A 25,816-nucleotide genomic window follows, 5' to 3' on the forward strand; every position below is an offset into this window, starting at 1 on the left:
GGTATTGTTGTATCTTGGCTAGACTTACTTCCGAATTCGTTTTGCACCAGTGACGGGAAGTTAAAGTTTTCAGGAAAGAGGAGTACCTCGCCTCAATACACAAATTAAGTTGGTAATTCTAGTCCTTGTTCTCTATAATTATTGTATTGTCTATTTTGTGAATTGTGGATTCCTTGGTTGCTGAAATTGGAGGAAGAGGATTGCTGCTCACCAGGTATTTGATAAATTGTCTCAACCATCTCTTGTGTTATTTTGATAAACTAGAATATGGGTATTGTTTGTGAACGATTGATTTGGTTGTATCCATGGTTATAACCCAGATTTTCCAACACTGGTATGGTATCAATTATCAGTAGTAGACACCAAATTTGACAAATGTTCCCTTAAGCGACCTTGGCTAAAACAAATTTGAATTCTCTTAGAATGCTTATTGAATTAACTGATAGCGTGGATCAACCAAATTATGCTTAATTTTGGTTTTGCTTCACGTGGTCTACTCAGCAGAATTTATCTTCTTATCGTAACAAATGGAATTTGTCACAGAGATTCAAACATAATTGTTGCAGGTAGTATGTTGTATGCTTGGTACATTAGTAATTCCAGAGCAAAGAATAGATTTGATACTACTATTATTTCCAGGCTTGATTGGGGTATACCCAATAAGATAAAATCTGGTTATTTTGAAGTAAAACCAAGCCACCCCTTAACCTTGTATTTGCTAAATGGCTAATATGTCCTTGTTTAATTAACACTAAATATTATGATTAGGTTAATTAATTGAGTTTTGATGGATTGAATAGATTAAAACTTAGGAATTGAAGTTATAAAATTTTGTTTTTGATTGAACTTTTGTGAGATGATTTTTGATGAGAATTTTTCTTTTTTGAGAATATCTCTTGCAACGAAAATGAAGCACACAACTGAAACACTTTTAAAAGATGATTGCAAATCTGTGGTATGAAATCATACTCAAAATCAAAGAAGAAATCCACACTTTCATTTCTGAAAGTATTAAAGGTCGGAAGGGTCGACTAATGAAGATCATGTCGACCACTCTACGCCGGCAAGGTATACGGTTGAAGAAGGTGTCGGTTTCCTATGGCCGGTAGGGTATACGAATGAAGAAGATGTCGACTGTAATATTTTTGACACACATGAGACTGTTATAAATGCGAAGGTAGTCGGCATGGTATTGATTTATTACCTTGTCGGTTTCCTTGTCGTCGGCATTTATTAACTTTCTTACCCTGCCGGCCAGCGTTTAGCCGGCATGGTTGTAATATTATAACCTTTCCGACTTTGGTTATCCCCCAAAAAAGACTGAATTCTAATAGATGCAATTCACTTTATTCATTCAATTTTGGTTACTACATTTATTGAAACATAAAACCTAATCATTGTCGACGGAAAAACGAATGCACTTAGCATGTGCATCAAACCTACACTAGTGGACGAGTTATAGTCTCGTTAGGGCTTACATAGAGGTATACCCACAAAACCTACACTAAAACTTCTAAAGCCATCAATCTTCCTCTGACGAAGACGATACAGCATCCAAGTAGTCCGGGTTATCCTCCGGGATTCTTTCGGCCAAGAAGTGATAGCTTGCATTGAACGCGAATGCTTCCCCCTTTTCCTCCAAGTAGCGCGCTTTCACGACTTCGTGCTACAAAAACAAACTTACATTTGTTAGTGGTGTTTCATTGGAAGATAAAACAACATGGGTTACGTAAAACAAAAACCACAAAATTACTCACAAATTGCGCAACTTGAATATTAGAGCGCCGTAAAGAAAACATCACCACTCAATAAAACTCCTAAATTTCTTTGCATTTTCAACAACCGAAGAACTAGAACAATTGTTGTGATTCCAAACATTTTGTTGTTGTTTGTTGTAATTCTAATAGTTGTCACCAACATTGATCAAGAATTCTAAAAACCAGATAAAGAAATCAAGAATTCATAGAAAATGTATTTAAGTACTACAACTGAACTACGCAAGCAATGCCTCGGAAAACATGCGCAAAATGATGAGCAGTTGTTGCAGCTGATACTGCTAATTCCAAATCAAATTTCTTCATACCATTTAAATGTACCCAAATATAAAATTTTGGCAAAGTAGTAAACCAATTGGAATACTCTCGTGTGATTGGAAGTCTTATGTATCTAACGAGTTGTACTAGACCAGACATAGCATGCGCCGTGAGAAAACTAAGTAGGTTTACGAGTAACCCTAGTGAAACTCATTGGCAAGCCTTAACAAGAGTTTTGAGATACTTGAGACATACAAAGGAGTATGGTTTGCATTATACAAATTATCCTGCAGTACTTGAAGGATATGTTGATGCAAATTGGATCTCAGACACGTATGATACTAAGGCTACTAGTGGCTATGTATTTACGATGGGAGGGGCTGCCATATCGTGGAAATCATCCAAACAAACGTTGATCTCTAGATCAACTATGGAGGCTGTGTTAATCGCTTTAGACAAAGCAGCGGAAGAAGCAGAGTGGATTCGAAATTTCCTTGAAGATATACCAATATGGCCTAAACACGTCTCGGCAATAAACATACATTGCGATAGTCAAGAGGCTATAGCAAAGGCTCATAGTAAAATGTATAATGGTAAATCTAGACACATACGTCTTAGACATGAAACCATTAAGAAATTACGCTCCAGTGGAATTATAACAGTGAGTTATATAAGGTCCAGCGATAATGATCCACTTACAAAAGGATTATCCAGAGAGCAAGTAATTGCATCATCGAGGGGAATGGGACTATTGCCTACAAATATAAAGTAAGTTACAGCTTTAACCAACTTAGCGATTGGAGATCCCAGTGTCTAGGTTCAAAAGGGAAAACTAAGTTGTAAAACACTCGCCAGAGACACTGAGAGAGGTTACTCTCTTTCCCATTTCTATGATGAAACAGTGTCACCTGTCAAGTGAAAGGTTGAGAATTCTTCTCTTAATGATTCATATAGCTTAGTATGACTAAGAAACGTACGGCAGGATACTTTCAAATAGGAGATCACCTATATGAGTGAGAAGTGGGGCCGCTTCCGTGATAACTATAAGGCTATGTTAATCTAAGAGCACACATGAATTCCAAGATTGTTCAGGGCCGAAATGAACACAACCGAGAACCAATGAAGTAAGGAAATAAGCTATGTGATATCTATTGTATCGACTGACACTATAAAGTTGAGCAGTTCAAGACATCACGTTCACTGAACAACTAGTAAGTTTGGTAGGCATTCACTAAGGAAGATTCAAAGCCAAAAGATATCTTTCCCGATATAGTGATGTTCCGCGCACAAACTCTCTAGTGTTTGCATTAGAGTATAGGATTAGAATTAAGCATTTTCTAAATGTCTATGTGGGAAACTTTATTCATGTGGGGGATTGTAGGAAATCTGGATTTGGACGGGTCCCCCAAATCCGTTCCCAAAGGTGAATAAAGTTGTGCCTGTTCCCAACCAACGTGACCATTCAGTTTGGGTCACAACCATTGGTGAACCGTCATCTTTTCTATTATAAGAACCCAATGTTCTTAAGCGTACAGATATAGAAAAAAACAGAAAAAAAAGCATCCATTGCTTTACTGAAAATAAACTTGCATTAGAGTATAATTGAAGAGAGTTTGCTGCTGCTTTAAGTTCGATTGTTTTGATGTTATTCGAGTGCATGTTAACATCAAAGGTATTGTTGTATCTTGGCTAGACTTACTTCTGAATTCGTTTTGCACCAGTGACGGGAAGTTAAAGTTTTCAGGAAAGAGGAGTACCTCGCCTCAATACACAAATTAAGTTGGTAATTCTAGTCCTTGTTCTCTATAATTATTGTATTGTCTGTTTTGTGAATTGTGGATTCCTTGGTTGCTGAAATTGGAGGAAGAGGATTGCTGCTCACCAGGTATTTGATAAATTGTCTCAACCATCTCTTGTGTTATTTTGATAAACTAGAATATGGGTATTGTTTGTGAACGATTGATTTGGTTGTATCCATGGTTATAACCCAGATTTTCCAACACTGGTATGGTATCAATTATCAGTAGTAGACACCAAATTTGACAAATGTTCCCTTATGCGACCTTGGCTAAAACAAATTTTATTGAATTAACTGATAGCGTGGATCAACCAAATTATGCTTAATTTTGGTTTTGCTTCACGTGGTCTACTCAGCAGAATTTATCTTCTTATCGTAACAAATGGAATTTGTCACAGAGATTCAAACATAATTGTTGCAGGTAGTATGTTGTATGCTTGGTACATTGGTAATTCCAGAGCAAAGAATAGATTTGATACTACTATTATTTCCAGGCTTGATTAGGGTATACCCAATAAGACAAAATCTGGTTATTTTGAAGTAAAACCAAGCCACCCCTTAACCTTGTATTTTCTAAATGGCTAATATATCCTTGTTTAATTAACACTAAATATTATGATTAGGTTAATTAATTTAGTTTTGATGGATTGAATAGATTAAAACTTAGGAATTGAAGTTATGAAATTTTGTTTTTGATTGAACTTTTGTGAGATGATTTTTGATGAGAATTTTTCTTTTTTTGAGAATATCTCTTGCAACGAAAATGAAGCACACAACCGAAACACTTTTAAAAGATGATTGCAAATCTGTGGTATGAAATCATACTCAAAATCAAAGAAGAAATCCACACTTTCCGTTCTGAAAGTATTAAAGGTCGGCAGGGTCGACTAATGAAGATCATGTCGACCACTCTACGCCGGCAAGGTATACGGTCGAAAAAGGTGCCGGTTTCCTATGGCCGGCAGGGTATACGAATGAAGAAGATGTCGACTGTAATATTTTTGATACAAATGAGACTGTTATAAATGCGAAGGTAGTCGACATGGTATTGATTTATTACCTTGTCGGTTTCCTTGTCGTCGGCATTTATTAACTTTCTTACCCTGTCGGCCAGCGTTTAGCCGGCATGGTTGTAATATTATAACCTTGCCGACTTTGGTTATCCCCCAAAAAAGACTGAATTCTAATAGATGCAATTCACTGTATTCATTCAATTTTGGTTACTACATTCATTGAAACATAAAACCTAATCATTTACGATGGGAAAACGAATGCACTTAGCATGTGCATCAAACCTACACTAGTGGACGAGTTATAGTCTCGTGAGGGCTTACATAGAGGTATACCCACAAAACCTACACTAAAACTTCTAAAGCCATCAATCTTCCTCTGACGAAGACGATACAGCATCCAAGTAGTCCGGGTTATCCTCCGGGATTCTTTCGTCCAAGAAGTGATAGCTTGCATTGAACGTGAATGCTTCCCCCTTTTCCTCCAAGTAGCGCGCTTTCACGACTTCGTGCTACAAAAAAAAAACTTACATTTGTTAGTGGTGTTTCATTGGAAGATAAAACAACATGGGTTACGTAAAAAAAAAAACCAAAAAATTACTCACAAATTGCGCAATGGACAAGGTGAAGGGCCGAGTGTTAAAAATCCGAGGTTGGAGAGCTAAAAAAGAGAATATCGCGTTTTCGATGACAAGGTTCCTATCATGAATTTGTTGAACACTTCTTGCATTAGGATTCCCATACTCTTGGCTAAATTTGTTGTGTACCCTAGCCCAAAATGTTGTGGAATCCACCCTTTCGGAGGATTGACATCTAAGTCGTTTTCCGCATACCAAGCTTTGGTGATTGCCAAATCTTCATTAGAATCAAATGATGCCATTGTTATATCTATGTAGATAGCTATTCGGTGAGTTAGATGGAGTGTATGATGATATGAGCTTTGGAGAGTATATGCAAATAGTTGTGTGTTGTTTTGTGGAGATAAATAGTGTATTTATAGAATGGTGCCCAAACTTGACCGTTATAGTGTATAAGTACAAGTCAATCAATGCAATTGTACTTGCAAAAAATTTGAAATTTAAATCCGTCGGCACAGTTTTATTTCCCCAGTATGCCGACAAAGTCAGGTCGGCATGGTCTAAAATTTGTTACCATGCCGACCTGATGATGATTTTAGGCATTAGGAGACCAGTTTCTTATGTGTATCCGCCGGAACTGTATTTGGTCATTAGCATGCCGGCTTTGATATGGTCGGCATGTTAGGAAATTATAACCATGCCGACCTTTGATGATTTTAGGCATCAGGAGAAGGTTTTTCTTCTGTATATCCGCTGGAACCGTATTGGGTCATTAGCATGCCGGCTAGGATTCGACCGGAAAGGTAATAATTTTTTTACCATGCCGACCTTATATTATTTTAGGCATCAGGATAAAGTTTTTTTTTGCCACAAATAGCCGGCATGGTCGATAACATATTACCTTGTCGGCGAGTAAACAGCCGGCTAGGTAGGAATCGTATTACCTTGCCGACCCTGGTAACTACACAAATATCCGTTGTCAAAGCCGACATTCTGACAATTCACAACCTTTCCGGCCCTGGAACAGTCGGCAATGTAACTTAAACAAAGCATGCCGGCATAAGTATTGAAACTTTATATAGCTAAACAAACCATTCATTCAACAACTAGAAATCCAACACTTTTTGTCAAAAATACGAAAACATGTCCCATAAACCTTAAAAAATATTTGTCCACACCATTAACTTAAACATTTGTCCACCACAACATAAAGAAATAAACTAGGAAAGCATTCATTCACCACGACCACGACCACAACCCCGTTTAGGAACACTACCACTGCTGCATTGTCAACATTGCAAGCATAGTCAGTGTGCTTGCTTTGCTCTTCAATCGACAAAGGATCTCCTCTGTCTTTCGAACAACACAATACCTTCACAAAGGTATTCAATTGGTCCTTTTATTTTCAATTAAACAACAAACAATTAATAGAATGATTCGATAATGTAATCTTAAAATAGTAAGAGCAACTCTAAAATACTTACAAAGAACTTAAGACTTATTGTTGGGTCTTTCGATGCCATCCTCCTCTTACGAGCCAATTCTTCAGCAGTCATTCCCCTAATCACAGTAGGACGAGCCCAACCCAAGTACCACGCCATGTATTTCTCACTGGCTTCACAACCGGTGGTCACCTCGTCCAAAAGACTCACATCGATTTTACGACCACGTCTGTCGTCCCAATATTCTTGAACAGGCGCTGGATCGTAAGAGACATTAATAGTTTTTTGGGACGTGGTGCATTCAGCCATTTTCACAGTAAAGAACGGTTTTCTTCATCGAAATGAGGTTCTTCTTGGATGTAACCCAATTGTCGCATTACCCAATGTGGATTGTACATTGAATATCCATCATACATAGTCATCAAGGGTCCATAGTATAATGCAACTTCATCTCTCCTTTGGTTTAAACCTTGATTTCTAGTATCTCGATACGGATCAAATAACACATCATCCGCGGTCAATTTGTCGATGGCGATTCGGAGTTTGATAAGATTTTGCGGCATGTCCTTATCATGAGTACCCTTAAAACTGTACCTTTGCGCTCTTGGCTTATGAACCGCAACATTCGCATCCACTTTGACGTAGGAGTTGGCTTTGAACAAGGAAGGGAAGTGCTCATATATCCAAACCTATGCAAAAAAAAAAAGTTTAGTAAGAATCTTATCTTACGAGAATTTTGCAAATATAAATGATTTAGAGAATAAAATTACCTGGAAGAGACATGTGTTTCCGTTAACTTGCTTATTGAGTGCCCTAGAACATTTTGTCAACTCATTGTTCAAGAAGGCGACCACCGCAGTACCCAAAGAATACTCACGCATCTTATCTAAGGGATCCAATAGTTGCAAGTAACTTGCCTCGACCAAGCTTCCAGAACTGTCGGGGAAGATACATTTTCCCATGACGTATAGCAAATAAGCTGACGCGGTAGCATTGATTCGCACTGGGTTCACCCTTCCTTCCTTATCAAAGATTTTCTTTGTCTCCCATAATTTGTCCCTCAACTTATTCAGATTAAACTTCTTGCTTAGACGACCATCCTTCATCTCAAGAACAGACTCCGTCTCAATCTGATTCCAACCGAACAATTTCTGGCTCAATGCGTAAATATCCTTGAAAGGAAACTTATTATTGAATCCCTCGGTGACTGCTTTTCTATCAACCTCGAGGCCTAGAATTTGTTGAGCATCATCAGGAGTTATCGCCATCTCAACGAATAGGAATAACATTGTATCAGTCTCTCCCTAGAACCTCTCACAGAATGCAGATACGGTAACTTTATCATGCTCAATATTCGAACTCTCCACCGCAGGCCACAACCCGGAGTTCTTGACAATCACTTTCACCTCCTCACATTCCTTGTCAAGATCCCAAGTACTGATCACTAAACACGAAGCTTGGCGCCTCATGAGACGGACGACATGCCTGTGATTCTAAATACCAAAAAAACAAAATGAAAAGAAATACAAACACTTGACGCAAATTTAAGATAGTTACACACTTGAATAAAGAACAAAGACGGATTGAGATTACTTACAATAGTATTATGGATCGTACATCCCCAAGAGTCTTTGTATCCAAAAAGAACTTCTCCACCATCTCTTGGGGTCCCCCTTGGACGGTCACCTTTTTTCAGTGTAATTATCAAGTGAGGGGGAGGCATGTGGGATCTGGTTTAGTAATCACCCTCTTCTTCTCTCCGGTTTCACTTGAAGTTGAAGCTTCGGTTTGTTGAACAATAGCTAGAGTTTGTTCTCCGGTTCCATCACCTTCTTCTTCTTCTTGTTCCTCTGCCTCTTCAACAATTTCATCCTCCATATCCTTATCTTTATCTCCATTACCATCATAATCATCATCATCATTACCTCCTCCAACATTAGGAATTTCTTCATCACCCTTATCATCATCATTGTTACCTCCTCCAGCAGCCGAGTGCTTTCATCAACATCATCATCATCACCTCTTCTACCAGATGGAATTGATTGGTCATCATCCGGAGTATCGTCTGAATCACTGGGTTCCGATGGTGGTTGAGAATCATTCGGTACACGGATCTTGAGCATTCCCGGCACAACATATGCCCCTCGATGTGTTGAAGACAAGAGTTTATCACCAACACGAGGAGGTCTTGAAGGAGGACTAAGAGATTTCATAGCTTTCTTCTTTTCCTTTTCCAAACTGAACAAGAACAATTAAGGAATAAAAATTACAGGTCGGCAGGGTCGACAAATATAACCTATCCGGCGGAAGAATGGCCGGAAGGGTCTATATCTAAATTACATGTCGGCTAAAGAGCAGCCGGCAGGGTAGCATTCATATAGCCTGTCGTCTTATAACAGATATACTACACATAAGATACAAAGATTTTCCACATTACATGTCGGCAAGTTACATTACCCATACATTGCCGGCCAACAAACAGCCGGCATGGTTGTATCCAATCACCATTCCGGTTTTAAAAAATTCAAGGCATCAGGAACCAATGGTTCCAAAACAAGTTATAACATGCCGGCAGGGTAAAAAATAATAACATGCCGGCTTCATTAAACAAAAACTTCCGCCGGCAAGGTTGCAGGTTGAATAACCTGCCGACCCTGTGGAAGCAGTTACAGATATTAAACATCCGACAACATATTCAACCTAAGAGCTTGTCGGCCAAACCCTAACTATGAAAAGCCGTCAAGGTCGATAACATAATACCTTGCCAGCGTCGCAACTGCCAATTCAGAATTTCGATTTTTCTGACTTAATTTAACATGCAAACATGAAATTGAAGTACTAGAGTGAGTTTATGTGAGCCCTTACTTTCTTAAGCGCACCATTTCTTGCGTTTCAGCGGCTGCGAATTCTCCTTCTTCGACAGTTCTTTTCTTCACTTTCTTTTGAACCAAACTTGCAATTCCAGGGTTATACTCAGTGGGTTTTCGATTAGCACCTTTCGTACGAGTTTCCTTCCGCCATGGTGGATCTATTGATGAAGATTAATCGGAGTTTTCGAATCGACGATTTCACTGAATTAATCGATGAGTTTTGATGGTGGTGGGGGTGATGGAGCCGGTGTGGTTGTGGAGGAGAAGAAGAAGAGAAGAAGAATATGAAATGAAAAGATTAAAACTGATTTAAGATAATAGGTTTTTAAAGGGTAAGGGTAGTTTTGTAACTTACCCATTAAGACTCCCCTAAAATCCTTAAAAAGAGTCCCTTTAAAATTGGGTATTACCCCAATTAATCTGAGTATACCCCAATCTCGCTAGTATTATTTTTACATGTACATGTTTAACTGTTTAAAATATTTACCTGCAAAGACATCCGTCTCCTCGTGGAAAGCAATGCATCATACATGTTGTTGTGATATCACATAACCATACAAATTAATTAGTACAGCTTCGAATTTTCCCAACCACACCATCTGTGCATCATCAACTTTATGATTCGAAGTAATTTCCCAAGACTGTTAATGGGGTATTATTTTGCTTTGGGGTGTACCGACCCAAAGATAAATGATTTTTTATTCTATATATATATTGGTACACCCCTCACAATATGGTACCCATTAGCAGCCCTGTAATTTCCTATGTCACATCTTGAACGGTTCATTACAATTATTTAGAGAGCTATTCATGGTCAATTATTCAACCAAGTGGCATGAAAAATCCGAACGCATTCACACAATGCAGCACAAAAGCATGACAACCACACGTACTAGTCTCAATTATCAAAGAAAAGCGCACTCTTAAGGGTGTAGTCAGTAGTCCTATCCTTACTTTAAATTCATTCACTGTAAACCAAACTTGAAAAATACTTCCTCAGTCCCAATGTTAAGTGAACTATTTAATTTTAGATTTTGTCTTATAATAAATGACCTATATCATTAAACAAGGAGATATTTTTATCATTTTAATTAATTATAAGAAATGTGCATAATTTGTGTTTTTCAATGGTACGAAGTTTGCGGACATCCGTGGTGTAGTTTGTTTGAACACAAAATTGGTTAAAAAGACCAAAATCAACAATTCCTGGGTGAAATGTACAGTTAGATTTTGATACTGTTTAAATGGACAAAAATGTAAAAATAGGCAGGATGTAACCAGTTTCATCGTGCCCATTTTCAAATATTTTTTTCTTATTTTTAATTTACACAGGATGTATCCAGTTTCATCCTTGCTATTTTTTAAATTTAAGCAAGGATGAAACCTTACTATTTTTCTTTGATCATTTCACCCAAACTATTTTTTACTCGTCCATTTGAACCGTGATTTAAAAATATTTGGACAAATGACCCATTTTCCGTTGTTTGAAAGACAAATTATTTCAAAATTTGACTAGTTATTATCCATAAGGGTATAATTGCAAAAAAAAATGCTTAAAAATACTATTTTCCCTTAGTTGCCTTATAAATTATACAAACTTAAACTATGTCACTTAATAGTGGGACGGAGGGAGTATCTCTTAAGCGACCTGTACGAAGGTCGGTCATCGCCCAATATCACTGCATGTTTTCTTTTCTTTTTTTTTTGAAGCATTACTACATGTTATATGTCCTAATAATTTGTTTGTTCTATACTCCATTTGGGTAATTAAAAAAATGTTGCATCTCCTAATAATTTGTTTGTTGAGAGATGCTAGCTTCATTTGGAATACAAGCTGCGCAATGGCCAATTTTGTTGCACAAGAAGTGTTTTCAGCAAATATAAGATTCAGTAGGCTGGTTTTCCAGATGATTGTACGGTACTTACTGTTCAAGACCTGACAGAATAGGTGGTGTGGTTGGAACTGGACTCTCAAATCTCAAAAAGTAAATCAGTGTGCATACTAAAGACTAAAAATAGCTGATTATTGATAGCATATTTGATGGGCAGGTTAATATATAGACTAGTGCGGAATTATGGCTAGCAATTTTTGGAGCCTTGAATTGATTTTCTCGTTATTTACAGATTTTGTGTGCTTTGGGGTTTGGTGAAGATTTGCGATCGCCGCGGCAGGTTTTAGATAAGTCAGGTGGCAACTTTTGGTTCGTGATAAATTCCGGTTCATATGTGAGATTTGTGTCGCAGGGGAAGTTCTTGAGAACAAGATTTGTGTGTCATGAACAGATTTTTGGTTTTTTCAGTTTTCACGAGTAAATTTTGGAATCCAAGTGACAGAACATATTTCAGGGTACAATTTAGATAACGGATCAGGGAGTCGGGAACTATGCATGTCTTGCGCCGGGCAAATTAAATTCTGTAATAACACAAAATTTTCTTTCAGTTTCCCCTCAAATTCTGATAATTAAAAAAATCAAGAAAAAAAATGTGATTCTAGTGTCTCCAGAATCAGCGAGATGGCTGAGAAAATTTGTTCAGAAGAACTACATCAGTTGTACCGAAATCAAGAAACATGTAATTTCAGTTGTACTGCTGCACCGCAAAACCTTTCTGGCATACACCCCCTTATCTTCTTTCATGCAAATACTTGCAGTTTTCTCCATGATAACACCTTCCCTGATTGTAGTAGCGGCATACCTGCCGCTGCATGGGTGGACCTCCACGGTTGGGACTCCAAGGTGGGCAATTAAAGCTTGCGCGAGAAGGAGAATTGAAGTTTCTGTGAGTGGGACTTCGCACAGGAGAATTGAAGCTTCTGTAATTCGGACTTCTTGGAGGAGTGGGACTTCGCGCAGGAGAATTGAAGCTTCTGTGGTTAGGACTTCTTGGTGGATAATTGAAGCTATTCTGAGCATGCAACTGCCGTCCACGGCTGGGACTCCAAGGTGGGCAATTGAGGCTTCCTCGAGCAAGAGCATTGAAGCTTCTGGCAATGGGGCTCCGGACAGGAGAATTGAAGCTTCTATGTGTGGGACTCCTTGGTGGACAATTGAAGCTATTCTGAGCAGGAGCATTGAAGCTTCTGCGTATGGGGCTCCGAACAGGAGAATGGTAGCTTCTGCGTGAGGGACTCTGAAGAGAAGAATTGCAGCTTCTGCGGGTAGGGCTCCGAGGAGGGGCATTGAAGCTCGAAGCATTTTCATTTGGGTAAGAGGGTTTAGCAGTTACTCCATTCACACGTTTATCTCGGTCTTCGTGCAAATACTTACAGTTCTTTCCATATCTACACCTTCCTTGAGGATAGTATTGACAGACCTGGCGCTGTGAGGGAGCCCTCCCAAGAATAGAATTTCGAGGAGGAGCATTGAAGCTTGACTGATTTGCATTTGCATGATGGGATTGATGAAGTTTTTCTGAAAAGTTATTTTGTGCACTGTTCGCATATGCATCATGGACATTTCCAGAAAACTTTTGTTGGGTACTGCTGGCGAACTGAGATTGATTGACCTTTTCAGAGATGTGATTCTGCCTGTGCTTGGCAACCTGATATCCATTATTGTGATGTTGTTCAGTAATACTTGATGGCATTGTGGTGTTCATGCAGACCTCAGAGAGAACCATCTTTGGTGGGAAAGCTGGTTTATGTTGTCCAGTCTGAGTAGATTGTTTTGTGTAGATTGTTGGGTGTTCATTCTGAAGTTGACCAGCTGGTTCCATCTCCAATTCATCTGGTGACATCCTTCTTTTCGTCTCTTGGACACTATTTCTTTTACTATTTATTTCATTTCTCAACACCCTAAAGTCAAAAAAACAAGTGCGTTAATGAAGGAGTCTTTACAGGAAAACTACTAGCTGCCATAACGTCTCGACTTCCTATTCTGTTCTGTACAAACTTTCTAGCAGGAGATGACAAACGGGTTAAGAAGTTCACCTCTGTCCGATACACTTCTTCCGCATTTCCTTTTGCTGGATTCTTGTTTCTCTGTTGGACCTGGCAAGAGATCCTCTGGAGTGTTTTTCTAGCAACACCTTCCGCCTCATCTCCTCATCTACCCATAACTGAAATTTAAGAACGGAGTCAGCTCCATAATACATACACTCCCAAACAACGGAAAGAGAAAAAAAACGTAACTGAACAGACCTGTCTCATTGTCTTTAGTTTATAAAGGTTTCTACCCTTAATTAAAAGAGGGTGGAGTGGAGGAAGTGGTTTCACTCCTTTGCTCCATAATACTTCAATCTGATCAAATCGAGCAAACTTAGAGTTTCAACGTGCACAATGCCCAAATATAAGCCAATAGTATAATTTAGCTTCACTGAATGCTAGGATATTTGAAGTTAACATTGTTGCATATGAAACAATCAAGCTCACCGTAAATGTGTGTTGCTGTTTGGCCGAACCATAGCTTTCTTTCACAATGCGACCTGCAACGGTTCTAGTCCCACAGGGAGGGCCAATTGCACTCCTAGAAGCTATGTTATACCTATGGGAGACAATGTAATCAGATTCCAAAACAATAAGCATGGATATAGTTGTAACTGCAAACCAAGGATAAACAGTTTGCTTGCTCACATTTCATAAACATTTTGCTCGAACATTACGACATCTCCAGTGCAAGCATCACCTGCACATCAATCCCCATCATAAATAGTAATTCAACGACACGTAATAGTAATTTATCATTCCTTTATCAGATGGTATTATTGGTTTCAATGAATTTGGTTGATCACAGCTAGGACAGGTTCCGAGATTAGGTGACATCTAATTATCTGTAGCTCAATGGCACAAATTCTCTTTGTTGTGGTAAATGAAAGAACCAACCCCCAATAGTTTACTTTGTAGATCAAACTCAAGAGTACATCGATGCTCACACTTTTTGCACTGAAATTCACCGGTAATTGTGTATAACATAATAGTTTAATATGGTCTCTGCTAGAGAGAGGTGCTTCATGGTACACTTGTTGAACGAATAGCTTAACATGGTTTCTACTAGTGACTTAATATTTGTTCTAGTCTTTAACATTCTTTTAATGCAAAAACACCACCATAATGCTTGCTCGAATAGTAATTCCACAGGTAAAATCCAACAATGCTCAAACAGTAATTCAACGAACACGCAAAATCTAACAATCATAACAACCTGACCTTTGCAGTTAAACACGAAGCTGGATGCTGGATACTTGAGTTCTCCGCCACCATTTATGATCCTGCACTTACACACAGTCAATAACCAAATTAGATTATTACAACATCTTAACAAAACAATGTCATTCATTATTACCCAAGATGTTCCTTAATCCGATCGATAAGAACGTCTTTCTTCCCCGTTAATCGCAGCCCATTCTTCCTCAAATAAACTTTACACTGCTCCACTTTCAATTTCTCCACCTGACCACCTGTTCCCATCCATCAAAAACACAACACTTTATAATCCAACCGATACCTAAATCCTCATTGAAGCATTATATCAAACACCTTACCAGCAATAATCTTCTCAATAGTTTCATAACTTTTGGCATCTTTAGCATTAAGTTCAGGCACCTTAATCTCCACATCATCAGGTTCTTCATCATCATTTCCAGATTCGATAACCTTCGAAATACTATAAAAATAAAAATAAATAAATAAATAAAATCAGCTTCATCTCTGAGGTTAATCAAATCAAATCAATCAATAAGATTAATATACGAACCGTGATTTAGATTTCTTCAATGAAAGTCTGGATAAACTCGACCGCGTTTCTTCAAGAACATCAAATGTTGGGTCTTCTTCTGAATCATCAGCAGCAGCAATTTCTTCACGCCCTAATGATTCTCCTTCTTCTTCTTCTTCACAGTAGTTTTCATCATCACTCACTGGGAACATCTTCTGATTAATCTTCTCCATTAATGGGTTTTTTCCTCCTTCAAAATTTTTTAATCAAATTAGAGGATTAGGATTAATTGATTTAGTTGTTCTCTCTCTATCTTTTAATGGATTTCTAGTTTCTATAAACAGCGAAATGAATTATATTATTGCCGTTAAGAATTCAAAATTTGTAAACTATCTAGATTTACGGGATTGCCGAGAAGTCGTGCCGATCCGGGCTACGTATTAGGCCCGTAAGATCTAGGTCATTCATTCGAACCCAGGCACATATGCCTATCCGGTATAGAAAAATACAAAAACAAACAAAACTAAGAAGAGCTTGTCGTACCAAAATCCAACTTGTGCTAGCAGTATGGAGTAGGCGAAACGATTTGAAAACTATAGGCACGCAAAGAATTATTCTGATTGATAGAACCCGATGGTAATCGAGAGACATAAAAGTAGACCATGATTTTCGGGGTGGACGGTGGGTCCATCAGGGCCATCAGTAAAAATTGTGGGGGTCGATTTTCTCGATCAGTATGATAAATGTTCGAGCTTGTGTGATAAAAGATTCTTTGAAAAACTCACGAATGGCTGATATATATCAGAGTCGATTTTTGAATCTTTCTGACCACATATTCATCGTGCCTTGAAAGGAAATTTCAGCTATCAACGTTGCCCCAACTTTAAGATGTTAATTCTTTCTTTCGACCAATCACGATGATGATTACTAAAAAAACTATTGCGCTTCCTCTTTTTCAACCATCAAAGAGGGGTCCTAAGTGTCACTGTGGAGCGATGCATGACTTGTGGGTCTTCACATTGGTAGGTGTCACATGCCCATTTTGTGGCCTAAATTCCCATGAGACATGACTGTCAATATTCTGTGGTTCAATGAATAAACTTCACCCACTAATACTCATTCTTGCACACTTGCATCAAAGTATGCATCTTCCTTCACTCTTAAGGCTTTACACAATAGAAGTCTTTCTTATTTTCTCTCTAACTCTTTATGCCCACATAAGCGTAAGAGCTTCGCCATGCATCAATGTACTTAAACAACTTCGTAAGTTTGGCAACACAATGAAAACAAATATATAACGCAAACCCATTTTATTGCATTAAGGAAAACTACATACAACAGTCCATCTCATGGACCAAATTAGGTCATTCACCCTCTTTGGTGGATGCCTAACTCTCCACAATTCAACGGTTCTTCATCCAACCGAACAACTCTAAGCTTATTAATCCCTAAGCTATTTATACATGCTAAAGATCATGCCAAAAATTTTGTACAACCGCTTGCACATCATATGGAAAGACAAGTGTCCATATATAGTTTCTTTAACCGCCAATTGTCACCTTTTGTGTTGTTACGACAATTGATGCCACACTTGTTCTCTACAATTATGGAATGTTAATCAGTTATATATAAAGACACTTTATAACCGTCTCAATCTAACTCCTTGCTCTGGCATGCGAATGATGAGCATCCAATTTGCAACTGACAGCCTTGAGCCAATATCCAGCAAACATTTCGCTACACCCAACTTGGCTTAAGCCAATGTACATCCGACTTAGCGCTACAACTATCTCGTCCATGCACCTAACTCATTTGATTCCAACATCTGAGTAAAGTCATGCCAATCTAGTTTTGTTGCTTGGCTCAACTTCATATGTTAAATGCATCACTTGCATTCTTTTTGTCGAGCAATGGCGAACAATATCGCATTTGACATCGCCATTGTTGCATTTGCATTGGCTAGGCCTTGGCCAAGCCATAGGCCAATGCACTTGCATCCTTAATCCATTTCTTGAGCTGGGCTAATTCTGGATTGCGAATATGCAACACTATCGTCGGACTTTCTTGTCTAAGCCATTTTAGCGCTTCATCGTCGGACTATGCAGCTCCAATAACCGGACCAGTCACTTCAGTAACGTGCAACCTTGGCGCTTCACTGTCTTGGTCTGTAACAGTAGGGAAGCTCAAAAAAAGACTTGACGACCGAAGGTTTGTTGGGTAACAACTGTAAAGGAAGTTATGACATATTTTATTCATTGTTTATAAAGTCGGACAATGACAATACATAATCCGGCCACGAAGAAATAGTCAGTTCATAAAATTTCGAAAAAAAAGACTTCATCAAGAATTTCTTCACACCTTTGTGAGGCTAAAAACTGGAATCCTTTTATACGGGCTGAAGAAACCATTAGAGGGACTGATATAATAGAACAAAAAAGGTCATTAGATGGTAATTTCAAAATCCCCTTATCATTTTTTTTTGATAATGACTAATTAACCCTTACATAGATTAGTGTTGATAATTAAGTTTCAATAATTTACTCTAAAACAAAATCATATTAGTTTTAGAAAGAGAAAAGAATGTAGAGGAGAAAAAAAGAAAAAATATTTTTGAAACCCTAGGTTTTGATTCAATCAACCTAAATGAGTGAATCCAGTGACAAATTTGAGATGGGTAAATATTTATATGACTAGTTATACCTCTAACTTAGCTCCAATCAGATTTTTGTTGCTCAAAATTATCTAAAATACGTAAAAAGATCAAAAAGATTTAGAATTTCAGAGAAACTTGTTGTTGGAGATTTTCACGTAATCAACCGTAAGTGGGAGTTACAGTTTGTAATTGATGAATTACCAACCGTAACTGGTTAAATTTGGGTAAAACTCAATTGTAAAACCAGTTACGATTGGTAATAGTCTTCACGAGATGAACCGTAATTTAGTTATGGTTGATGATCTCTTCTTCACCACCAACACAAACCGTAACATCTTACAGTTTATAAAAAATTACAAAAACACTAATTGTAACAAGATAACGATTGGTATAGTAACCTGAATTATGAGCCGTAGAAAATATTTTGAAAGGGAGTGTAAATATTAGGGATCAATGGCGGTGACGAGTCAACCAGAGGGTATCAAAACATTTTTAGAAAATATCTTTGTTACCAATGGGGGTGACGAGTCAAACTGTAACTTAGTTACGCTTTATATGTTTACAGACAGTAGAACATTTTAGATCCTTCTATCTAAAACAAAGGATAATTTACGGTTTCTAATGGGAGTACCAATACCAACTGTAGACCAACTTACAGTTGCAAATCAAAATCGTAACTGGTCATTCCCATTTGATTTTTTTGTATTTACGGTTCGTAGTTCTACGCGAGACAAACCGTAACACCATCATCTATACTTATGGTTGGTAATTGAATCCGTAACCTCACATGGAACCCTAATTTCGAACTGAAATTTTCATACGAAACCCCAGTTTACAAGGATTTAACCTAGTTTGCAAGGATTCAACTTATTCAAACAAAATCAAAAGTGAGTTTCTTAAAACATCAGTCATTCCCATTAAATCGAAGACGGTGATTTTCCATTTAGGTTAAAAAGTGTGAAAAGCAACTCAGTCTTTTTAAATGAAAATGGGAGGGTAATTTAGACATTTTAAATACCATTAGGACATCCCCTAACCAACTAGATAGACATTACTATTACGTTTGTTTCGGTCCTTAGGATTCAAAAACTGTATCGCTCACAAATTGAAGTTTTATTGGTTGGTACCATGACATCAGCAGGAACCACCATTTCCCGAAATGGGTCTAACCCTTTCTCCTTTTAAGAGTGCAGATTTTGGGGATTCATCGATATGGCAAGGATTTTTTTTAGAATGATTTTTTATGGACCATGGTTTTTTTGGGGACCAGGGTCTTATTAGGCCACCTTCCCTATAGTTATAAGAGGTGTCCTAGAACATTGAAATGACTAACCTACCCTTAACCTAATTTAATTTAAAACCAACACAATAACCATCTATATATATATATATATACATATACATATATAACCACCACCACCACTTCCCACCACCGTCGATTACCACCACCACCACCAACCACCGATTACCACCACCACCACCAACCACCGATTACCACCACCACCACCACCCACCACCGCCAATTACCACCACCAACCACCGATTACCATCACCGCCGATTACCACCACCACCACCTCCAATTATCACTACCAACAACCAACGATTACCACCACCACCTCCGATTACCGCCACCACCACTATATATATAGCTTAATTTAAAACATTAACATAGATATTCTCACAAACCCATTACTTGTCATTCGTTTTTGGTTGAATAAATGAGAACTAATCATCAAAATGAGTTGAAAATGGAAGTTGCAGAGAGGTTTAATGGAGTTTTTTTTTCAGTAAAAAGTTCGGTTAGCACAAATTATTATTTTTTTAACCGAACTCAAAGTTTGGTTGATTCGCAAAAAAATACTTTTAATTGAACTCCTTGTATTAGAACAATACAAGTCCATAAGTTCGGTTCGTTCGCAAAATTATTAAGTTTTCTTTGTAAACGAACTCTACCTATAAGCCCAGTTCGGTTGATTCGCAAAATATGTTGAAGTTTGCGAACCAACCGAACTTCTAACACTAGGTTACTTTTAACCTGAAGTTCGGTTGGGAATTTGGTTGCGTTGAAGTTTGCGAACTAACCTAACACACAAGATGTACTCAAATAAATTGTCAAGTTCAAAGTTCGGTTACCTACCATTTTATCCTAGGTAACCGAACATTGCATTGTACGACCAAAACGTCCATTAACGAGCGAGTTCGGTAATCTGCGTGTTTGGAAAACGTAACCGGACTACACTTTCAGGTGTGTTCGGTTACATGTTCTTGACATATGGTAACCGAACTACACTTTCAGATGTGTTCGGTTACATGTTGTTGACATATGGTTAACCGAACTGGCCCAAATTTACATAAAAAAATTCATTTTTTTGAAAATTTGGAGCAATTCAACCAACATTATCTAAGTTTGAAGCATACCTAAGTACCCAAATACCCTTCCTCCGGTTGTGGTTGGTAAAATCCATCGTCTTTCATGTTTTCCTTCTTCATCTTCTCTAACTTTACTCTCTCAATAATTCTACTTCTTTAAAAAAAAAACTCATCTGATTTTTTAATCTCACTAATTATCTTTAGCTTAATCACCTCACTAGTCATTACACTAATTATTATTAACACTAGCTAATCATCACCCAAAATTAATCCGGAGGGTAATTTATGTATTAATATAAATATCTAGATAAGGGGTAATTAATCAGGAGGGTAATTTAGGTATTAATATAAATATCTAGATAAAGGATAACCTAGATTTACTTCTAATGTCTTTACCCAAAATAAAACCATGGTCCCCCAAGAAAAACCATGGTCCCAAAAAATCGTTCTTTTTTTAACCCTAGCATAGAGTTTACCTGGGCTTCCCATTTGAATATGGAGATTTGATTGGGGCATGGCATGGGCTTAATGAACCAGAAAAATCACAAGCTGCACATCAGGTTGGAATCTCAGCAGATTTGCAGAAAAATCACAAGCTGCACAAGCTCTAGTCGTTCATTCTTTTCTTTGGAGACAGTAAATGATGGAATTATATAGCCTTGGTATGAACCATGGACATATCTAGGGAAATAAGCTTCCAGACTATGTATGGGACCATTTCTCATACAATTTTCAGAGAATGTTTTACACAAATTTCTTTTCAGATTCGCGCTACAGAAAAATTGAACCTAATAAGTTGGTACATCACATATATTTTTCCTCATGTATCAAACCAGGGAAAGAAAGGAATTGAGGGTGCGAAAATAACTAATGAGAGCCTTCAACTTCAACAACACCCCAAACCTTTCACTTGTTCCTTTTTCCTCAAATCTCAATATCCGAAACTACAAGAAAACTGAATATGCTTACTCTTTCCTCCACTTTTAAGTCCATGGTTAAAGTTGCTAACTCCAGTTATGGCTTGCAAGGGGAAAATAAAATTGGTGAATTGTGGCCTCCAAAGCCAAATGAATTTGATAACGCCACCTTTATGTCAAGTCTCTCTTTCTTCGGGCCAACCAGCACCTTTGTATCCTGATTCTTTTAGTAAGTCATCTCAAGCATCCAATTGTAAAGCAATAGAAAGTATTTGCAACTGTGAACAACTATACTAGAGAGCTTACCACGCCTGCCTCAGGATTTTCAAGATTGACATTTGGATAGACCCAACCCGTCCGTGTTGCCTACGTGTAAAATCGATTTCAATTCAGCAATAAGTAAAACTGGAAAAGAAGAGCGCATACAAATTCAAGCAAAAGAGAACCTGAACTTGGCAAAAACTTTCATGTGAATTCTGTCCATTAGCTATGAACTATACATACTGTTTAAAGGCATTTTAGACTAGCTTATAGCTAAGGAAAGAAGCGGATAAATGGATTTACCTGCACTAGTGCAACAGCATCCACAGCACCAGCTGCTCCTAATAGTTGACAGATCATGGACTTGGTGGAATACACTCTTAACTGCAAAAGCCAATATGTCATCAAGCACTGGTATAAGCTCCTTAAAATAGAAAACCAAAAGAAAAAGAACATGAAGATGTAGTTCTAATGCAGGTAAGTTACATCAGGATTTTGGCCAACACAACGGATGATAGATCGGTACTCCTTCAAGTCACCAGACGATGACTTCCTTACAAAAATAGAATAACATTCTGGGTTGTAATATTCCTACCCTCTGGTTGTAATTCTGCCTGTGGTTGGCATTGGGAACCTGATATCCTTTATTGTGATGTTGTTCTGTAATACTTGATGCCATCGTGGTATTCATGCAGACCTCAGTGAGAACCATCTTCGGTGGGAAAGCAGGTTGACTCTGAAGTGGAGCAATTGGTGGCAACAAGTTTTTCGGCTCCAATTCATCTGGTGGCAACCTTCTTTCCTTCTTCTGGACAGAATTACTTTCATTCTCAACACCTGAGTTAAAAAATCAAGCGTGTTAATAAAATAGTCTCTATTGAATAACTACTGGCTAAACCTGAACTGAAAGACAAACTATCTGTTCAATACAAACCTCCTAGCAGGAGAGGACAAATGGGTTGAGAAGTTCACCTATGTCCTGAACTCTTCCGCATTTTGTTTTGTTTAGTTCTTGCTTCTCTGTTTAGTCTCCAAGGTGGACAACTGAAGCATCCTCGAGAACATCGTGGTGTTCATGCAGAGCTCGGTGAACACCATCTTTGGTAGGAAGATTTGGTGCATCCCACACGTACACGTCATGGACATCCTGCTTTTCTATGTCCGGTGTTGTTGTCCAATCTGAATGGGTTGTCTTGTGCAGGCTGCTGGGAGTTGATTCTGAAGTTGAGCAGGTAGTTTCATCAAGAATTCGTCCGGTGACATCCTTCTTTTCGTCTCTTGGACAGTATTTCTTTCATTTCTCAACGCCCTAAAGTCAAAAAATCAATCAAGTGTGTGTTAAAAGTGTGTTGATAAATGAGTCTTTACGGAATAACTACTAGCTCAGACAAACTGCACATAACATCTCGACTTCCTATACAATGTTTCTGGCAGAAGATGACAAAAGGGTTGAGAAGTACCTTTTCCTGAGATGGATGCAGATTTCATATCATAAAAAATTTAAAATTCGGAGTTTGAACTGATACGCAGCTAGACTTTGCTTGACTTTGTATTTGGGGGGACTCCTCGAAGAAAAATCACATTGCAATTGAAAAGGGGTTGTGGGTTTTGATGTGAACTTTATATTATTTCATAGAAAATCATATATGACAATTTCGTTCCAACATGGTTTACTGAAACTGGCTGGGACTGGAAGTTCTCGCAAGACTAACTATGTGTTAAGACATAATTTAAAATTTTAAAGGATAATTACCCACTATATTTAAGTTTACCAATTTTCATCTAACATACATACATCTTCGACCAAGCAACCATATCAATAAATTTCATGCTGATTGTTTGTTCAACATTGTTTCTCTCGTTTACCAGATAAGTTGATTGATAAATTTAATAAACTAGTTTGCAAGTCATGGAGTAATCATATCCAATGTTCCGATTTTGAAGAATACTCTTAATCCTCGACGAGTACGGCAAACCGCGAGAATGTCAACTAGAGGAGAAAACCAAACTATTTATTAGCAGTACCACCCAAAAGAAGAGGAGGTTCTTCCATTGTCAATATCTAATATGATTACTTTCTTACCTCGCCTTCTTTTTGCACTTTATTCTTATAACATGGTTTCTTTCTTACCTTGTCTTCTTTTTGGTGTACTGCTAATACTTGGTTTGGTCTTACTTTTCTAATTGAGATTCTCGGGGTACGCCTTATTCAAGGAGGATTAAGGGTATCTTCAAATTTAAGAAGATTTGATACGACACTTCCACCTATCGCAAACTAATTTAAAATTATCAATCAATATATCTCCTAAGCGAGAGAAACTAACTATTATTGAACATAATAACGACGACAGGAACTTATCAATACGACTGCTTGAACGAAAATACATCACTGTTGAAAATGATTTTTCGGGCTTTGAAAATGGTTTCTAGGCTTTAACATTCTTTTAATGTAGATGCATAGCCAAGAAACACATCACCATAATGCTAGCCACTAATAGAAATTCAACAAGTAAAATCTAACAATGCTCTCACAGTGATGTCAGTAATTCAACGAAGTAAAATCTACCAATCATAACGAACTAACCTAGTTATACACAAAGCTAGATGCCGGATACTTCTGTTCTCCACTTCCATTTATGATCCTGCACTCTCACACAGTCAATAGCCAAATTAGATTAGTACAACTAGTACAACATCAGTAAATTAAAAAATCAAAATCAGATACGATGCAGTGTCATTCATTATTACCCAAGATGTTCCTTAATCCGATCGATAAGAAATTCTTTCTTCCCCGTTAATCGCAATCCATTCTTCCACAAATAAACTTTACATTGCTCCACTTTCAATTCTCCACCTGACCACATTAAAATCCTACCCTTACTAACACCGCATTATATCAAACACCCTTACCAGCATTAATCTTCTCGATACAATGCACGAGAAAAAGAATCCCAAATAGTGATCACTGCTGGCAAGGAAGAGAGACAGATCAATACTTTTTCTCATGTTCTCATGCATTGTTGGATGACCGACCTGTTGCATTCATGCACAGAGTTCCCGTTCCTAGCATAAAGAATTAAAAAAAACACGATAATACTGTTTCACAATACAACCTGCAACAATCAAGCTCACGTCCGAAGAAGAGACAGTTGTAGAAACAACAATAGAAAAAGAAGAGACAGTTGTGAAACACAAACATCTTTTCCATCCATAATGGTGATACATATCTTTGTTCACGCAAAAATAATAATATCGATAATAAGCTTCCAGCAGATATCATGTACCAAATTTTGTGTGGTTTACCAAAGATAATAAGCTTCCAGCAGATAATTGACATTATCAATCAGATCAACTACTAAGACACATAAAATATCGAACACTATATCTGCTCGAAGTTTACCACGATATTATTTTTACTTGATTGAAAATACATCACCACTATAATTAGTGTTAAGACATGATTTTACCAATCCATATCGCATCTTAGAAATCCCTAGATATATATCTAGTAATTTCATGTCGATACTAAGTTCAACATTTTTTTTCTCTTATTCACCAGATAAGTTGAGTGATAAATGTAAACTAGTATGCAAAAGCTGGAACGAACACAACAACCTAAAACTTTGCAGTTACACGCAAAGCTAGGTACTGGATACTACAGTTCTCTACCATTATGATCCTGCTTTTACACACAGCCAATAACCACATCAAGATCAGATACAATAGTAAATCATTCAATACCCCAGAAGTCCCTTAATCCAATCACCTGTTGTCATTCATCAGAAACAAGACATAAACCACATTAAAACTCTATCCACAAACTTACATCCTCATTCAAGCATTATATCAAACACCTTACCAGCAATAATTTTCTCAATAGTTTCAAAACTCCCGCATTAAGTTCGGGTCCTTTTATCTCTACATCATCTGGTTGCTCTTCATCATTTCCCGATTCAATAACCTCTGGAACCATCCTGCAAAAATCAAAAAAAAAAGAAAAAAAAATTAGCTTCATTTCTGGATTTCTGGAATCAAGAGATCAAAGAATAAGATAACATAAGAACCGAGATTAGTTTCTTCAAGAACATCGAACGTTGGATCTTCTTCAGCATCTGCAATCTCTTCACTTCCTGATGATTCTCCTTCTTCTTCTTCTTCTTTCTCACCAGATTCTCACCAGAAGGAGAATCATCAGGAAGTGAAGAAATTGCATTGCCTGACAAATTGATTCA

The 25,816-nt window shown here is 37.7% G+C and overlaps 2 protein-coding genes and 1 long non-coding RNA gene across 5 annotated transcripts; all 3 read right to left on the reverse strand.

The window, feature by feature from the left end:
* Positions 1 to 12,160: 12,160 nt before the first annotated feature.
* Positions 12,161 to 15,730, reverse strand: LOC113327763 (zinc finger CCCH domain-containing protein 62-like). The gene is made up of 9 exons (XM_026574896.1): positions 15,422 to 15,730; positions 15,210 to 15,331; positions 15,011 to 15,125; positions 14,875 to 14,936; positions 14,302 to 14,353; positions 14,101 to 14,212; positions 13,870 to 13,968; positions 13,660 to 13,787; positions 12,161 to 13,524 (listed from the first exon to the last, which is right to left on the reverse strand). Exons 1-9 carry the CDS (start codon positions 15,613 to 15,615, stop codon positions 12,354 to 12,356), a joined length of 2,055 nt encoding a protein of 684 aa, XP_026430681.1. The 5' UTR covers positions 15,616 to 15,730; the 3' UTR covers positions 12,161 to 12,353.
* A 5,371-nt stretch (positions 15,731 to 21,101) lies between these two features.
* LOC113328377 (3-oxoacyl-[acyl-carrier-protein] synthase II, chloroplastic-like) lies at positions 21,102 to 24,801 on the reverse strand. 3 transcript variants are annotated; one of them, XM_026575491.1, is made up of 7 exons: positions 24,333 to 24,801; positions 24,169 to 24,226; positions 22,557 to 22,893; positions 22,180 to 22,421; positions 21,888 to 21,968; positions 21,630 to 21,689; positions 21,102 to 21,540 (listed from the first exon to the last, which is right to left on the reverse strand). In XM_026575491.1, exons 4-7 carry the CDS (start codon positions 22,294 to 22,296, stop codon positions 21,421 to 21,423), a joined length of 378 nt encoding a protein of 125 aa, XP_026431276.1. In that variant the 5' UTR covers positions 22,297 to 22,421; positions 22,557 to 22,893; positions 24,169 to 24,226; positions 24,333 to 24,801; the 3' UTR covers positions 21,102 to 21,420. The 3 variants fall into 3 exon arrangements, with proteins under 3 accessions (XP_026431276.1, XP_026431277.1, XP_026431279.1); XM_026575492.1 differs by having other exon boundaries at positions 22,519 to 22,893; XM_026575494.1 differs by lacking the exons at positions 24,169 to 24,226; positions 24,333 to 24,801 and adding an exon at positions 23,045 to 23,381.
* Positions 24,802 to 25,067: 266 nt separating this feature from the next.
* LOC113328152 lies at positions 25,068 to 25,689 on the reverse strand. Its single transcript, XR_003349282.1, has 3 exons — positions 25,649 to 25,689; positions 25,444 to 25,558; positions 25,068 to 25,350 (listed from the first exon to the last, which is right to left on the reverse strand). It is a non-coding gene; the product is annotated as an uncharacterized LOC113328152 (long non-coding RNA).
* Between the last annotated feature and the right edge of the window lie 127 nt (positions 25,690 to 25,816).

The sequence above is a fragment of the Papaver somniferum genome, unplaced genomic scaffold (assembly GCF_003573695.1).
Source record: "Papaver somniferum cultivar HN1 unplaced genomic scaffold, ASM357369v1 unplaced-scaffold_107, whole genome shotgun sequence".
Taxonomy (NCBI): domain Eukaryota; kingdom Viridiplantae; phylum Streptophyta; class Magnoliopsida; order Ranunculales; family Papaveraceae; genus Papaver; species Papaver somniferum.

Coding starts and splice junctions, on each gene's coding strand:
- LOC113327763 (XM_026574896.1), bottom strand. CDS start 15,615: ATGGAGAAGATTAATCAGAAGATGTTCCCAGTGAGTGATGATGAAAAC. Junction 14,354..14,874: donor CTTCGTGTTTAACTGCAAAG/GTCAGGTTGTTA, acceptor ATTGATGTGCAG/GTGATGCTTGCACTGGAGAT. Junction 13,969..14,100: donor AACAGCAACACACATTTACG/GTGAGCTTGATT, acceptor CGATTTGATCAG/ATTGAAGTATTATGGAGCAA.
- LOC113328377 (XM_026575491.1), bottom strand. CDS start 22,296: ATGGTTCTCACTGAGGTCTGCATGAATACCACGATGGCATCAAGTATT. Junction 21,969..22,179: donor GGCAGAATTACAACCAGAGG/GTAGGAATATTA, acceptor TGGCTTTTGCAG/TTAAGAGTGTATTCCACCAA. Junction 21,690..21,887: donor ATGCTGTTGCACTAGTGCAG/GTAAATCCATTT, acceptor TTTTACACGTAG/GCAACACGGACGGGTTGGGT.